The sequence below is a fragment of the Acipenser ruthenus genome, chromosome 4 (genome assembly GCF_902713425.1).
Source record: "Acipenser ruthenus chromosome 4, fAciRut3.2 maternal haplotype, whole genome shotgun sequence".
Classification (NCBI taxonomy): Eukaryota; Metazoa; Chordata; class Actinopteri; order Acipenseriformes; family Acipenseridae; genus Acipenser; species Acipenser ruthenus.
In genome coordinates this window covers 91,112,270-91,128,791 of record NC_081192.1, presented here as the reverse complement: position 1 = coordinate 91,128,791, position 16,522 = coordinate 91,112,270, and the positions used below count along the sequence as shown (strand labels likewise).

At 39.4% G+C, this 16,522-nt stretch overlaps 2 protein-coding genes across 8 annotated transcripts in view; both read right to left on the bottom strand.

Annotated features, from left to right (window-relative positions):
* The window catches only part of LOC117400531 (E3 ubiquitin-protein ligase RNF152-like), a 39,786-nt gene extending 37,078 nt beyond the window's left edge, over nucleotides 1–2,708 (bottom strand). The window contains exons 1-2 of the mRNA XM_059023094.1: nucleotides 2,634–2,708; nucleotides 2,461–2,553 (exon numbers count right to left, since the gene is read on the bottom strand). The gene's annotated coding sequence lies outside the window, so the exon portion shown is untranslated. The remainder of the gene's footprint in view (nucleotides 1–2,460; nucleotides 2,554–2,633) is intronic.
* A 162-nt stretch (nucleotides 2,709–2,870) lies between these two features.
* LOC131736969 (bucky ball-like) lies at nucleotides 2,871–16,453 on the bottom strand. 7 transcript variants are annotated; one of them, XM_059023088.1, is made up of 7 exons: nucleotides 16,368–16,453; nucleotides 14,719–14,871; nucleotides 12,203–14,266; nucleotides 11,020–11,160; nucleotides 10,824–10,937; nucleotides 3,202–3,246; nucleotides 2,871–2,993 (listed from the first exon to the last, which is right to left on the bottom strand). In XM_059023088.1, exons 2-6 carry the CDS (start codon nucleotides 14,867–14,869, stop codon nucleotides 3,227–3,229), a joined length of 2,490 nt encoding a protein of 829 aa, XP_058879071.1. In that variant the 5' UTR covers nucleotides 14,870–14,871; nucleotides 16,368–16,453; the 3' UTR covers nucleotides 2,871–2,993; nucleotides 3,202–3,226. The 7 variants fall into 7 exon arrangements, 5 of the variants coding, with proteins under 5 accessions (XP_058879071.1, XP_058879070.1, XP_058879069.1 ...); XR_009328566.1 differs by lacking the exon at nucleotides 2,871–2,993 and having other exon boundaries at nucleotides 3,227–3,246; nucleotides 10,824–10,932; XR_009328565.1 differs by lacking the exons at nucleotides 2,871–2,993; nucleotides 3,202–3,246 and adding an exon at nucleotides 10,441–10,562 and having other exon boundaries at nucleotides 10,824–10,932.
* Nucleotides 16,454–16,522: the final 69 nt, after the last annotated feature.

Genomic DNA, 16,522 nt, shown 5'->3' with positions numbered 1-16,522 from the left:
TAAAAAAGTCCTTGGGTCAACACTGCCAATACTTTTTAAAATTTTGAATGCATGAATCAGATCGCCACGTAGTCTTCTTTGTTCAAGACTGTATAGATTAAATTATTTTAGCCTGTCTGCATATGACATGCCGTTTAATTCTGGTCACTCTTTTTTGCACTCTTTCTAAAACAGCAATATCCTTTTTGTAGCGAGGTGACCAGAACTGGACACAATATTCTAGATTAGGTCTTACTAATGCATTGTAAAGTTTTAACATTACTTCCCTTGATTTAAATTCTACACTTTTCACTATATAGCCGAGCATTTTGTTGGCCTTTTTTATAGCTTCCCCAAAATACTTTTAAGTCCAGTATATACAGTTAAATTAGACCAGGACATTTCTGTGTCTGTGGGACTTTTATGTTGTCCCGTTTGTTTGTCTTGTCCTGTGTACGTGTCACAAGTATTGTAAGGGTGCAACCACGCCACCTAGAATGGGGAAAGGAGCAGGATTAGACTTGGTTGGTCAGTCTGAGTGATGGGGGCGGGAGCAGTGGAAGGGATATAAGTACCGCGTGTGCGGGAATGTGAAGGAGAGAGTCGCAGGTTCGAGTGGTGAACGGATGATTGCACGGAGCTGGGTTAATTTCAGAGAGAAAGAGGGCCTGTGAGAGAGTGTGTGCGACCGAAGCCTGGGAGTGGCTTAGAGCGAGAGCCTGAGTGAGAGATAGAGAGAGAGAGCCAGAGAAAGGGAAAGTGCAGGGTAGCGATAGAAATAGATAATTTATTTTATTGTTTTTGTGGCGTGGTCTTGGCCCAAGGGACCGTGCTCATTTCTACCAAGAAATTGGTTTACAATTGTACCTGGCAACGTCTCCGTCTTGTGCTTCATCTTCAAGGGCACGGGCCACAGCATTAGTTACTAGCAGTTTCAAATACAAAATGGGAAATGCTAACTACAAACTCTTTTGTCATAATAGCAAGTTATCTGGCAATGTGTTGTCCTTATCTCTTACGAATACGTACGTGTATAATCGGCTTATAAAAAATATTTATGCAGCCAAAAAATGTTTAGCAAATAATACAAGGATAGTACACGGCGCTTTCTCTGGACTCTTGACTGGAGGGTCGTGGGTTCAATCCCAGGTGGGGGACACTGCTGCTGTCCCCTTGAGCAAGGTACTTTACCTAGATTGCTCCAGTAAAAACACAACTGTATAAATGGGTAATTGTGTCTGCTAATAAATAAATAATAATAATAATAATAATGTTTTTTTTATTATTATTATTTGTGTCAGTAGAATCAGCAGAGCTGCACACACAGGAACAATGTATTTTTTAGTTTGTTTGGACCAAATGAGTCAGGCTGTGTTTTTAGACAATCTAAAAACTTCATGGAAACCCAGTTTAAGAAAGCTGTACAATATCAGTAAGTCGCACAAGGCCAAGTTGGAACTCGCCAATGTATTTTCTGAAGTACTGGTACCTTCACATACATTTGTTGGTATCGTATTAAAATAGCGTGTCAGCGTCTGTGTTTTTTTTTTTAACATATCTTCCTCGCGATGGCATTGTACTTGTGTTTCTGCTTTTCAGCCTCACTCTCATACCTCCTAGGTGCTGCTTTGTCAGACATTTACCGGTTCTGATCTGCGTCACGTTCGCCCCGCAGCACACCTGATAAAAGTGGTACGTGACTTGATCGCAGGTCAAGCCATATGATCAGGCAGTCCCTGCTCCTCCAACGCAATACGACTTAGTAAAACAGCCCTGTTGTTCCTATCCATACAGTCACACGCTACTTATTCATTTTTTAGAAATTGTATTATAAATTATATATATTTGAGCGAGCCCCCTCAAAATCTGAAAAAGGGCAAAATATGATAATGTCACAACTAACGAAATGTATTTATTATTTATTTTTGTCCACTTCTTATTGTTTTGATTTATTGCACCTTATATTGTGTTATGTGTCAGAGCTATTTTTTTTAATTGCACTGTTTTTTTTTTTAAATTTGTTGCATGTATATAGAAACAGCTTCACTGAAAAAGGAACTGGGTTTTTACAGACAGTGAGGTAGAGAGTGGGACCTGTGGTTTTCTTTTTATTTTCTTTTTTACTCCTTTCCTTTGTTGGGGTATTATTGCTTTACTGCCGGTTGATGATTGTACCCTGCAATTGAGAAATAAGGAATGAAATGAAACCTGGACATTGAAAACTGTATTGTATTTTATTTCGGGACTCTTTTATTTTTTTATTTTTATGTTACAAATCCTTTGGCTTAGCAAGAATTGGATTGCTCATAGAGTCTTTTGACAATAATAACCAGAGATTAACAGTGGTGGGTGCATTGTATTGTTCCGGGCTGGGGAATTGTCTGCCAGCCTTGAGTTGCAGTGTGAAATAGGGTGGATACCTAAGGAGAGAGAAGTGGGTGTTCAGATAAGTGGTTTGACCAGCCTGGTTGAAGTACTTACCGATTACATCCATTTGATCTTGTATCTGCTTGGAATGAGTTGTGAGGTGATAGCGACAACTGGGATCACCTGACTGCAGCAGGGGCTGTCCGTCTACATAAGGGAAGTGATATTTTTATTTTTATTATTCCATTTTAAATCCTTCTGTTTGAGCCCCATTACAGAATACTTACTCTGTGCTGAGCCAGCCTTTTGTGTGTTAAATAAGGCTTCTTCAGCTGTGATCAGCGGCAGTGGAGATCATCCCTGGGTATAGGGTAAGAGACGAGGAGCAACGGGTGGCGCCCGTATTGAAGGAGAGCAAGGGAGATATATGCGGGTTAAAGACAGTGAGGTGACCCAGCCTAACTGGGAGTGTGTGTGAAATAATAAGTAACCCACTTACCTGTGAATGTGCCGGACCCTGAAGGTCTTTACTATTTTGCCCCCTCTCAGGTTACCTGGGATCTCCCACTCCAGCTTCAGTTCGGATGCTAGAGGAGGCCTTCATCCTCGGTGACGTCACTCCATGACTCCGCCCTCGGACGACAACCCTACCAGAAGCATTAATAGACATATCCACGTTTATGATACTACGATCTCAATTCTACCAGTTAAGCAGAGACTTTTGTGAAGGATGTTGTTTTAAATAGTATTTAAAAAAAAAAAAGAAAACTTTTAGCATATATTTGCTTGTTGAGTAATCTCTATTTATTTTTGCCTTGTTAACCTAATAAAAATGGTAACTTTGATTATACTTACCTCTGTGTTTGTGTTGTGGGGGATCCTAGGAATCTAAAGAACCTGCTAAGGGAAGGAAAGATCTGGTTAGTGCTAGAAGGCCCTTATCCTCCAAGAAAAAAAAAAAACAGTGTCGTGGTCGGCTACGAATATAGAAATAGTTGTTAGATTTAGAATTAGTGATCGCTTGTCGTTTAACCAGTGACACGTGTGACTTTGCTGACATTGCTGACAATAACAGTATAAAATTGGCTACAGGAAGGATGCTTATCAGGGGTAATATATAAAGTACTGACTTGCCTGTCCTTGTATGCAAGGCCGGCGTAACCATATAGGCAGACAGGCCACCACCTAGGGTGGCAAAAACGGTACATAATTACATTTTATACTTCACATTTCTTTAATTGTAAAATGTTCAACATCTTAGATCACTGTTTCTTGTTCTGCAAAACTTATTGCTGATGTTACAGAACCATATCATGAGCAGTGGTGTAGTTCTAAATCTGGAAGTACAGGAACGCTGGGGGAGCGGAGTGATCATGCCGGTGTCGTGTCAAGCGAAATCCTGTCTCCCCTGGGAACAGGCTCGTTGCTAAGCAAAGGACGCACTGAAGTTCCTTGCATATTCAAATGGGGCGGGGCATTCTTAGGTTTCATTTGCTGCACCCCCAGCACCCCTAGTTCCAGCTCCCCTGGTTGTGTGCCATTTAAGCATTTTCATATCACATTGGTAAAGATTCTTTAATTATTTAAAATGAATTGTTAAGTCAAGGATTGTATGATCACTAACCTACATGTCAGATGCCAGTTTTATAGTACTTAAGGAATGCAATACGGTACTGGAAAAATAAGGTACAATGAAAATCTGATGTGTTTGAAGTAACCAGCGTATCCTGGGTCAATTGTCATTTAGAACTCTAAGCTCATGCATAGTGGTAGAATCCATTGATCATAAACATTGTCATTGCTGACAGTAGATGTCACTACCGTTTGTAACCAGTGATGATTGTATATAGTTGTATATGGTTTTGTTACGATGTAAAAAAAAAAAAAAAAAAAATCTGGTGTACAATAATTTGTTTATACGTTGGGTGTGTGTGTGTATATATATATATATATATATATATATATATATATATATATACACATATACACACACACACACACACACACACACACACACACACACACACACACACACACACACACACACACACACATTGTAATGACCCTGGCGATGGCATTGTCCTGGACATTTTGTTTTGTCTAGTGTGTCTTGTTTGTTGTGTCTCATTTAGTGTTCTTTGTATTGTAAGGGTATGGGGCACGCCATTAGTGTGTGTATGTGGTGGGTGTCACCCCCCCCCCCCCCCCCCCCCATGAGGCTATAAGTAGAGGGGGCCGCGGGCGGGAGAATGTGTGAGCTAAAGGCTGAAAGCAAGTGCCTATCTGTGAAGTGGTGAAAGAGCCCAGAGTGAGCTGGAAGAACAGAGAATGAGAGTGAGAGTGTTGGAGGAAAGAAAGAGAAGAAAGTGAGAGGAAGAGCAGAGAGAGCGTGGGAGTTATTTTTATTTATTGATTTGGCATGAACTCTGGCCCAAATGGATTTGCTTTATTTTATTCAGTGCAGTAATTAAAAGCACCACATTTGGAATCCCATCTAGTCTCCATGAGTCTTGTTTCACTTCCAACGCAGCAGTTCATTACAATATATATTATACACACACACACAATTAAAAAAAAAAAAAAAAAAAAAACCCACAGTGAAAAGGGAGGGCGGCAAAAATTCTTGCACCGGTGTTGCTTGTATGAAATATGGGAGTGATCAAACACTTCAGGGTGCTTGGACACCTCCGTAGACAACAGTTTCATTCATGAGTTTTCCTGGCAAGCACGTGTTGTCAGCACTTGGCTGTGATCGGTTAATCCACTGACTGTACCGCGCGGCAGTCAGGAAAAATCGATTTGATCAGTATTATCCCACGCTGATCTGTCCAACACCATATGAAAGCAATACCAGTGACACAGGCGGCAAAATGCCTCGCGTGCCACGCCACGCCACGCCCATTATGATCAGCTGTGTTGTATGCGGCGACTGGATAGAGTGTGGCACTGCAATGATCACAAGGAGTCGTTTAGCAGTACAAAAGGGAAGCAGCTACGCGAGTATGGCCTCTTACTCTGATACACTAAAGCGCTAGAGCACTGTGCTTTTGTTTTGTTGTGTTGTAGACACGTAGCAGATCGGAAGTTGTCGCTTGGAGGCCAGTATCACCCCCAGGATCACTTGCACTGTCACTGCACCACAAGCAACCTTCAACACCCTGAGCGCTTGAACTGCAAATTGTTATTTTTGTGAAACTGTTTATTTTGGGACTGCAACCCACCATTTAAACCCCTCCTACCATTTCTGGTAGAGGGGTTTGTTTTGAGAGACTATATATATATATTGCATGTATATGATGGCTATCAGTCTGCATTAATATAAATCAAACCAAAGTACTAAGAGGGCTGGGGGCTCACAAGTCTAAGAAATCCCATGGTACACAGGGTATATACTCAAGTTCTTTTAAAAAAACAAAAAACAAAAAAAAACTGCTGGCAAAGATGTTTGACAAATCAATCAAGACAGACTATGTCCCGACCAACTGGTGCAATGCAAATGTAGTACCAATATTTGAAAAGGGAGATAAAGCGGAACCAGAAACTACAGACCCATCAGCCCCTTGTAAAATCACAGAATCAATCATGAAAGGGAAACTATCTGTGTATCAATATAGCAACGGCATCATAGAAGACGGCCCACAGGGATTCAGAAAAGGGCAAAAATCTTCTAGACTTCTTTGCAGGAGTCACTTCAAGAATAAACACAAAGAGCCTACGTCATCAGGTACTTGGACTTCCAAAAAGCCTTTGACAAAGAGCTACAATCCGGTGGAATACATGGAAGTTCATGCAAGTGGATACATAACTGGTTAAAACACAGGAAGCAGAATGTATTTGTAAGTGGAGAAACCTCTATCTGGGGCCATGTACTCAATGGGGTGCCGCAGGGCTTCGTGCTTGGAACCCTGTTGTTTCTTATCTACATCAATGACTTAGATCAGGTGATAATTAGCAAACTTGTCAAATTTGCAGATGACGCAAAGCTTGACAGACAGTAAATTTAAAAAAAAGATTTAGACAACACACAGGACCAAGGAAAAATGTGGCAAATGAAATGTGTATGTCAGTGTTATAAACCGGTCACACAAATGTAGGATCCAAATACTAAATGGAGGGGTGTGTGTGTGTGTGTGTGTGTGGAACTGCAGCAAGCTCACTAAAAGAAAGAATAGATTAAATTGCTGTCAGCAACCAGACAGTGTGGGGAAGCAATCAAAAAGGCAAACAGAACAGTGGGGTATATCGCCAAAAGTGGAGAGTACAAATCCAAGAAAGTTAGGATGAGGTTATATACTGAACATCAAAAGAAACGCATCACTTATATTTGGATAAAATTCACTAGATGTGATAGAACATTTACAAATTCTGTTTTAGAGCAGGTGCAGTGACTTTTTATTGTGCTGATTAACAATTGACATCACGACGATGCTGCAAAATAATCTGTCGATCTTGGGCAGGTGTTGTGACTCTTGGTCTCCCAGTTCGTGGCCAATTCAACAGCTGAAATCACTCCATATCCAGTGTCCAAATCAACTGTCTCACTAATTAGGTGATTAAGTGTATATGCTTCAGTCATAGTCACTCAAGCATGTCATGGTCGAGGATGAATGATCGAGTGGTTAAAAAGAAGCCAAAAACATTTTGTTAAATGTCCACCATTTATATACCTTTTTTTTTTAAATAAATGTGTTAGAATAGTCAGATCAGGTGATCTGCAACCAGACTAACTCCAGGGCTTAAACGATAAGGTGTTAAATAAACTGAAAAAAACAAAATCCATTTACAGTAGCCTACAATAAAGAACGATTGGGGGGGGGGGGGGGGGGGTGCATGAAGTCTTTAACGTCTTAAAAAGGAGTTCACATAGTTAATCCTACCAATACTTTAAGGAGAGTACAGAAACCAGGATCAGATGACACAGCTAGAAATTACCAGAGAGACTTAGGACAGAGGAGGAGACACTTCGAGTGGTGAGGGTATGAAATGGACGACTAATTGATGTTGTTGAAACGGGAAACGTTCCAAGATCAATCAGCTACTAGGTACCGGACAAGTTTCGATGGACAAATGGCCTCCTCTTGTTAATAACTCTTCTTTTTCAAGTCATACCTACATCTGTACAGATTGTATCCCTAGAGCCTGCTTGTCCAATTGTGATTAAACTTGCCAAGAGCCCTTCAGCAGAAACAAAGAGAATCAGAATCAGACATGCTTGTTGAATTGCCATCATGGTACAAAGCAAAGTTGCAGGCAAGAGATTCAGCAAGTAAACGTGTTAGGAACAAAGACATTTACAGTGCCTTGCATAAGTATTCACCCCCCTTGGACTTTTCCACATTTTGTAGTGTTACAACCTGGAAATAAAATGGATTTAATTAGGATCTTTTGTCACTGATCTACACAAAATAGTCCATAATGTCGAAGTGGGGAAAAAATCTACATATTCAAAATTATTTACAAATAAAAAACTGAAAAGTCTTGATTGCATAAGTATTCACCCCCTTTGCTGCGACACCGCTAAATAAGCTCTGGTGCAACCAATTGCCTTCAGAAGTCACATAATTAGTTGAATGGAGTCCACCTGTGTGCAATTAGTGTCACATGATCTCAGATTAAATACACCTGTTTCTGGAAGGCCCCAGAGTTTGTTAGAGAGCATATCTAAACAAACAGCATCATGAAGACCAAGGAGCTATCAAAACAAGTCCGGGATAAAGTTCTGGAGAAGCACCAATCAGGGCTGGGTTATAAAAAAATATCCCAAACTTTGACCATCCCCCGGAGCACCGTTAAATCCATTATTTAAAAATGGAAAGAATGTGGCACAACCGCGACTCTGCCTAGAGAAGGCCATCCATCAAAACTCAGTGACCAGGTAAGGAGGGCATTAGTCAGAGAAGCAACCAAGAGGCCAATGGTAACTCTGAAGGAGCTGGAGAGATCCACAGCTGAGATGGGAGAAACCATCCATGGGACAACTATAACCCGGACGCTCCACAAAGGTGGGCTTTATGGAAGAGTGGCGAGAAGAAAGCCATTGCTGAAAAAAAACCATATCAAATCCTGTTTGGATTTTGCCAAAAGGCATGTGGGAGACACAGCAAAAATGTGGAAAACAGTTCTCTGGTCTGATGAGACCAAAACTGAACTTTCTGGCCTTAGCGCAAAACGCTATATGTGGCGCAAAGCCAACACTGCTCATCACCCTGAGAACACCATCCCCACGGTGAAGCATGGTGGTGGCAGCATCATGTTATGGGGATGCTTTTCATCGGCAGGGACTGGGAAACTGGTCAGGATTGAGGGCAAGATGGATGGAGCCAAATACAGTGAAATTCTAGAGGAAAACCTGTTTCAGTCTGCAAGAGACCTGGGACTGGGGCAGAGGTTCACCTTTCAGCAGGACGCTGATCCTAAACACACAGCCAAAGCTACACTGGAGTGGTTTAAAAACAAGAACCTGAATGTCTTAGAATGGCCCGGTCAAAGCCCAGACCTCAATCCGATTGAGAATCTGTGGCAAGACTTGAAAATTGCTGTTCACCAACGGTCCCCATCCAACTTGACAGAGCTTGAGCAATTTTGCCAAGAAGAATGGGCAAAAATTGCAGGATCCAGATGTGCAAAGCTGGTAGAGACTTACCCAAAAAGACTCGGAGCTGTAATTGCTGCCAAAGGGGCTTCTACCAAGTATTGACTCAGGGGGGTGAATACTTATGCAACCAACAAATGTCTTTTTTTTTTGTTTAATTAACTTTTGTGTCACAAAAAAATATATTTTGCACCTTCAAAGTCTTAAGTATGTTGTGTAAATCAAATGGTAAAAATCCCAATCCATTTTAATTCCAGGTTGTAACACTACAAAATGTGGAAAAGTCCAAGGGGGGGTGAATACTTATGCAAGGCACTGTACTAGTGAGAGTAGTGCATCAGTGTAATGTAGACTGTGATCGGTGATGCCAACCTGAAATCAACTTGTAAAATACATGCAAAGAAAATAATTCTAAATTGGCTGTTGGAAATGCTTTGCAAATCATATCTTCATGTTTTCCTTACTGCATAGTTAGTTGATTAGAAGAAATATTGGTACAGTGTAGTATAGCAAGGCAGTAAATCTATTTATATCTATTAATATATACAGAATTAGTTATATTCTCAGAAGAACCTGAATGGAATAAAGTGTATGCAACAAAACCAAGTTTTCACAAGTGAACAGCTGTGAATTGTATAAAAAAAAAAAAAAAAAAATATAAGATGTTCTGCTTTAATAAACTTATTTACATTTAAAAACTACAAGACATTTTTAGATTTTGGTGTTAAATATTGCCCATCAAAATGATGTGCATTTAAATCATTAAAAGCATGCCGTGTACAATGGACCATGTTACAGTAGCATAATGTTTCTCTTTTAAATGGATCTACACAAAACGTATTGACCCTGGTTATAGCAGTCAGAGAGAGAGAGAGAGACAGACAGAGAGAGAGAGAGAGAGAGAGAGAGAGAATTTGTTTTACATTGGTCTGGACAGCACAACTTGCTAGACATGAAAACACTTAATTGCAAAGCTAGCAATTGCCTCCAATTTGAGAACTTTGGAAGGCATTCATCAACTGTTAAATCACACATCATCTCAATTACAACCAGCAGAACAAAGTTCATCTTAAGAACACAGGATTGTGACTGTTCTTATCTTGAAGACAACCTTACACAATGCTGTACTTTTAAATTCGGTGCAATGGATACAATGCCATCTTGTGGAGAATATCTGTAGTACCAATATTTTCTTATGGGTCTCTGGTACCAAAAGAGTGACCAAATATCTTAGTAACTAGTACCCTAGAGCAAGAATCAAATGTTCTAGTGACACTTGCTGGTTAAATATATGCAATGAATATTTGTGTCGTACAGTTTGCTCTTATTCCAGTACAATGGATCGTCATCAGCAGCATTCCACAGAGAGTCCTTATTCTGACTGTTCAATTTATTTACCTCACTTTGCCAATTCCAGCAACTGAAACATCTTCCTGAAACATCCCACGTTAACCTTTTCACTTACAAAGACAAATAATCTGAAAAATAGTCTGCAACTGAAATGTGTTCATAAATATTTTATTAAAATTAGTGATTTCTGTGTAGTTCATTATAGTCGAGTGTCATTTTTATTAACAAGTGCAACAGTGAACTCAGTATCTTGTGCCTCTTCTTTTGATGTATCCTAAAAAAAGATAAGCTTTATTTAGGAGGAAAACTGTAAAAAGAGTTCTTCAAATGCTTTACACTTAAGAACCTAGGGGCAATGTTTGTGCCTAAACTTTTCTGGAAGGGGCAGACCACATCAGTGTGGAGATGCCAGAGAATCACTGCACAATTGAGGCATATTACTCACTTTAAGCTGCCTATAAAATTATATACCAATGGTTCTCTTCAGAATATACAGCTGGTTTCATAACTTCCTTCCCCAAATGGAAATACAAACCTCTTCCTCGGTGTGGTCTTGGAAACTTCCCCTCGTAAGTTTCATCACGTTCATCTCTCCAAGGCCTCTGGTACACACCTGGCCTGCGGGGAAACTTTTTCCAGTGATACTGCTCTAAAAAGAGATTTAAAAGTGAATGAGAATTCTAAATTTCATAGGGTGATAGTATCTTCAATACTTTAAACGACCCACTCACCTTGTTCTGTATTTCGTGGCTGGGGGTACGATTTCCATTGATTATTAAAATTCCTCGGTATGGCCCCATAATGGTCCCAGCTTCCCTTATTGTATGCCACCATGTTCTCTTTCCATGGAATTTCTAGGCAAATTGCACAGCCTTCAATTAATTTTGTTACAAGAGAAAGACATTCTTCATGTTAACTCGGATGGCTCAGCCTGAGAGCATCTGGCAACAGACGCTTTGTATAAATAATTGATAAGCAATTTCCAATTTTACTTGTAAGCCAATTGTCATGAAACTTGGTATTAACATTTAGGATAAAAGTAATGAGACCATCAGATTGGGGACATACGGGAGATGACTCTGTCCGCTCATCCATCATTTGCATATATCTGGAGAATCACTTCTCTAATTACAATTTTAACATTGACATTTTCCACTTTAGTCAATGCTATTCTGTACATACTGTTGATATGTCATGGTCAAATTTAACACTGTTGGCTGTAATTTTGATTTTACAACTGTGGCTGGGGGATGACATACTTGATAATTCTTTAAAGTACAAGGAACATACGCATCCCACAGATAACTTATTTTTACAATGAGGTGCACAAAACAAGTTTTAATGTACGGACAGGTTGGATCTGGTGATCCAAATTGTCAGTTTCCTTGCGATACTAAAGTTACTCAAATTTTAGGAAGAAACCATTTGAACAAGCGCTCAATTCCTTGTGTATCTTAAGGGATTAACAGTTCCAGCTGTACCCAAAAGTTTTGCATCACCCTATTGAATTAACCAACTGCTCCATAAAGTCGTAATGAAACCTGCTGAATAAATGTTACAGTAACATTGAATTACCTACTGCCTTGTAGTTCCTTATACTTTATGAAAAACTGCCATTAAAAAGATGTACAATGACAGAGAGATCGAATACATGTCTCCCTCCTAACATAAGGTAGTTTTCCACTCTAACTACTACTTTTAGTTACTTTCCCAAATGCATATTCACTTTAAAAATCAATTAAATACTACATGCAAGGAAACATTCCCCTGGTTCTCATTATCCATTTCTCTGGCTATCTTGAGTGAACTTATCAACAGAAGCCCTCAGAGAAACACATGATGAAAACAGATGAAAATTTCCCCAATGCATTTATCCAATATACTAAAAGGAAAGTGAAAATTGGTAATCCTTACCCGTTTTAATTTGTTTTGTAACATTCTTTTTCTCTGGACATTCATATGCGTCTGGTTTCAACATGGTTGCACACTCTTCATAACATTCCTTAACTACATCGGGGTGGCTTTGTTCTTGGGCATCGTGATGAGACACACACTTGGTCCCATCACAGGAGCGTTTCTTTGCTTTTTTCTTTGGAAACTGCCTAACAGGGCAAGGCTCAGACAGTCTCATTTGATAGGTTGTCTTATTTACACAAGCAACATTCCTAGACGTGCAGCTTTTTTTTGGTATTTCTGAAACATCACCTTTATCCTCTGTCGTCTCCTCACCTGGATTCTCTTCATTGCGATAGTCCTTGATTTTGGATCCTGGACCTTTCTTTTTCTTCACAACTTTTATTAAAGCACATTTACAGGCTTCACAAGTTTGTTTATTGAGATCAGCTGGAGTCGGACAGGACATTTTGCTGCTTTTTCCTGTATCCTTTGCAGCCTTAAACTTTTTATAATCATGCAAGTTTAATTTTGACAAACAGTGAGTGCAATTTTTAATTCCCGATTCCTCTTTCGGGCCCGACACATTCTTACTAAAACAACGTTTACAAATCTTTTCATCGTCTGCATTACCCCGAACTACTGCTTTTCTATTTTGCCTTCGTCTTTCCTTGTATGCACAACTGGACACGAAGCCATGAGAAGCATCTTCACATTCCGAGACCTGTTTTTCTCTCGAGGAAAGGTGATCTGCAGAGGCACAGGGAGCACTTTGAAGTTGCTGTGCTGCCTGTGGTAATTTGCTGCAAAAATATAAATTCCCAAAGTCAGAAAGCCAGCTTGCAGCAGGGACATATGTAGGGAGTGATTCCACTGACCATATGGATTCATCATGTTGCTGCAGATCTTTTCCTCTTGCAATTCGTTGCTCAAAGGGCAACTTCACAATTTTGAACTGCACCTCTTCATCACGGGAAGGAGACGGTTCTTGATTTACATCATCTCCTCTATCTACTTCCGTCATCTTCTCAAGACAGGGATTTTTAGATATGCTTTTACAGTTCAACTCAACACCTTGGTGAAGTAATGATCCAACAGGAGGGAAGTAAGGGGCCAATGTCTCAACTGACCATACAGACTCATTAACTCTTTCCAACTGTTCTACTGTATTTGGCAATTGGAGTATTTCACAGCAAACATTTTGAACCAGGTTTATCCGACAGCCTCCCTTTTCTCCCACATTCCTTTCCACAATTTTCTCATCAGTAAGTTTGTTTGGGACAGTTCTGCTGTCCTGTTCAACCAGCTGACCCTGTTGTAATGCATTTTCAGGTCTGCTTACGCATCCTTGAGCAACATTTCTCTTTTTCTCTGCAAGAGTAGGAACATTATCTGATGGCGGAGCTCCAAGGAGTAATACAGCCAGAAATACAGGCACACATTGCTCATGTTCCTCTGGACAGTCAGTGTTTGGCACTGCACTGCCTTCATGAATAGAAGAACTATAAAGGGGTAGAACACCTTCTGTGGAACTTACAGACCAAACATCGCACTGAACCAGGTCATTTGACCTGTTTTGGGTAGATTCAGATGTCGTTTTACGAGACCTAAAAATCTTAAGTGCTGTTGGTATGTCCGTACATTCTATTCTCACTTCCTCCTTCTGGAAGACATAGCTATTTGGAGTTGCACCCCTGGACTTTGCAAGACTTGCCTCCTTTTCTTGTCCACTTTGCTTCTGACCCTCAGAATGCATTGCAGAATTTGGGGAATTAGTCTCTTTAGTTCCCAACCCAGAATCCGATCCCCGTCCCTGACCTGCATCGCATGTTTCAGTACTGCCTGAATGCTCAGAGTTGTTTAACAATCCATTGGGTTCAGTCTGCACCTCAGAGCTGGTCGTCTCCCTATGCATGGTGTTCTGCTGATATCGAAATCGTCTAGCATGATAAGCCATGGTAGGAGGAAAGTGGGGAGTAAACATTCTTCCACAATCTGCTGGATGCAATTGAGCATGGGGGACAATATATCCAGGAAGCTCCCCATAAGGGTTGGGGGGTAAATGTTGATATCCATAATTGTAACCTTAAAAAAAAAAAAAAAAAAAAAAGCACACTTTACCCCTCCTTCCAAAAACGTAATATTTCCTAGAATATTTAGATATTTGAATGGTTTTGACTGGCTGAGGGAGAAACTATAGTAAATATGTATTGATAAGATAATGAGGGAAGGGAATTGTTTTGCTACTGCATAAAGCCAATCCTTCAACGTCTCTTCATAGACGACTATAAAAGATGACTGATGCCTCATTATAAAATAACTTATTCCAAAATTATGAAGCCATATTTGGTAAATAACCTGGATTCACTATCCTGAATTGTCTGGTCAATAACTGGGCACATAATAAAAGGCTTTAAATGGATATTTAAATAAACATCCACTACAAATGAAAGGACAGTGTAAATCTGCTCCAATATTGGTCTCTTCATACAGTTAGTTCTCAGGTGTATTAATTTTAGTTTTTCAACTTCTCATACCTGAACCAGGAAAGCACATATATGGATTATAGGGATTTTGCATGTGCCACTGGTATGGGAAATAAGGTTGTGACGGCTGTATGTAGAAAAATGGCCTTGTGTGGTCTGCAGGATGCTGTCCATTTCCCACTGAATGTGGAGGAGGATTCATTTCTACAAATAGCAAAACAGAAACCTTAAGCAGCACAGATGAAGAGAATGTTAACTAAACAATGCTGAGAGGTATTAATGCTTGATACACTGCATACACATTCCAAATGGCTTCCTTTCTATTACTTATGTCACATCTTTATTGTGGTGGTGAATAAATATTCTACTTATGAAAACAAAATACTTTTTAAAACATATAAATTCTACTTTAAGCGTTGAGTGCACATAGACAAGCAATGAAAATGCTGAGTTGTGCTTACTACCATGTACACTAAAATGTAATGGGTTATGTTATTCTACGGCCCAACACTCATCACATGGCCAAGGACAGATGGAGCCAGCTTATCCAGCGCAGCCTTTGGAATGTTTTTTCATCCAAAACGAGAAGGCTGGAGATTAACCATTGAAAGCAGATATTGGTGAAAGTTTACTGTCATGTCAGCATTGGACTGCTCCCTGTACAAAAGTTGTCATTTATGCATGTCTATTTATTCAGAATAGACTGAATTACCGAGTCCGGATCAATTGGTTCTCATCAGCATTTGAAATGTTAATGAATTGCCAACAGATTGTCTAACTATAGAATATTGGTTACAACAGCTTTAGATTGTTAAACTTAGAAATATTTGTCTCTTATGAACAGAATCAAATGAATGCCATTTCTTTGAATAGGTGAGGCAAACTTTTTTTAGGGTACGGTACACTTCACACACATCAAAAAACAACAATTTTACCAAATTTCTCATCCTTGACACACACAAAGAAAACAAAATGCAGAATATAAAATTCTACCCATTTAAAAACACATTTTAGAACAAAATACAGTTGTACCACAACTATAGCTCTCGTTGTATATATTACATACTCTCCTTAAACTGGATATATATGGCAAATCGTATTTGTAAAACCTTCCCCACTGCCTTCAACAGAATTGAACTAAACGCCATGTCACTCCATCATTCACCTTACCTCATTTACAATTACTAACACCATGTATTTGTCCGCGCTCGTCATGAGACTTACACCTAACTGTTACTATTTCAACACAATTTGTTTCGCGCCTACTAGCGGCCTCTAGTGGCTCCTATATCCGACGTTCACCGCCTGAACAGAAAGGTAATACGCAGTAATATTTTCACCTATAGTTCATGAATTCATAATTCCTGTATTTCTCACTTTATGTCTTAATTACTCATTAAATCTATACTGTTTAAATCCCACCAACCTTATAAGATTTTTTTTTATTGAATTCAATAAACTATCCATTTTTACCTACTACATCCAACAATCATCCAAAAATTAACAAAATAGGCAAAATATAGGCAAAATTGCAAATAACGAACATGATGCACATTGCATTGACAGAATGCAGTTAAAGAAAACATATTTGTAGTAGGAAGCCAGCACGATACACGAGACGAACATCAAATGTTAATTAAATGAATTAAACAAAACGGTATCAAGTATATTACTGTTTAAAACATACATTTAAAACTTACGTGTGAATAGTAATTCAGGCAAAATGTGCTTTTCCTCTCACAGCTGATCTTAAATACTAATGTTACTTGTATTCCATTAGATTTAGTACCTAGGAAAGCATCAGCATAACATTTAGTAGAATGCAAGTCAATGGAGTAAGGATGAATTACATTTT

What these genes read in the sequence shown, in the direction of transcription:
- LOC131736969 (XM_059023087.1), bottom strand. Translation starts at nt 14,869, where the DNA reads ATGAATCCTCCTCCACATTCAGTGGGAAATGGACAGCATCCTGCAGAC. An exon ending in TACAAAACAAATTAAAACGG is followed by an intron (nt 11,161 to 12,202) that starts GTAAGGATTACC and finishes AATTAATTGAAG; the next exon opens with GCTGTGCAATTTGCCTAGAA. An exon ending in GCCACGAAATACAGAACAAG is followed by an intron (nt 10,938 to 11,019) that starts GTGAGTGGGTCG and finishes ATCTCTTTTTAG; the next exon opens with AGCAGTATCACTGGAAAAAG.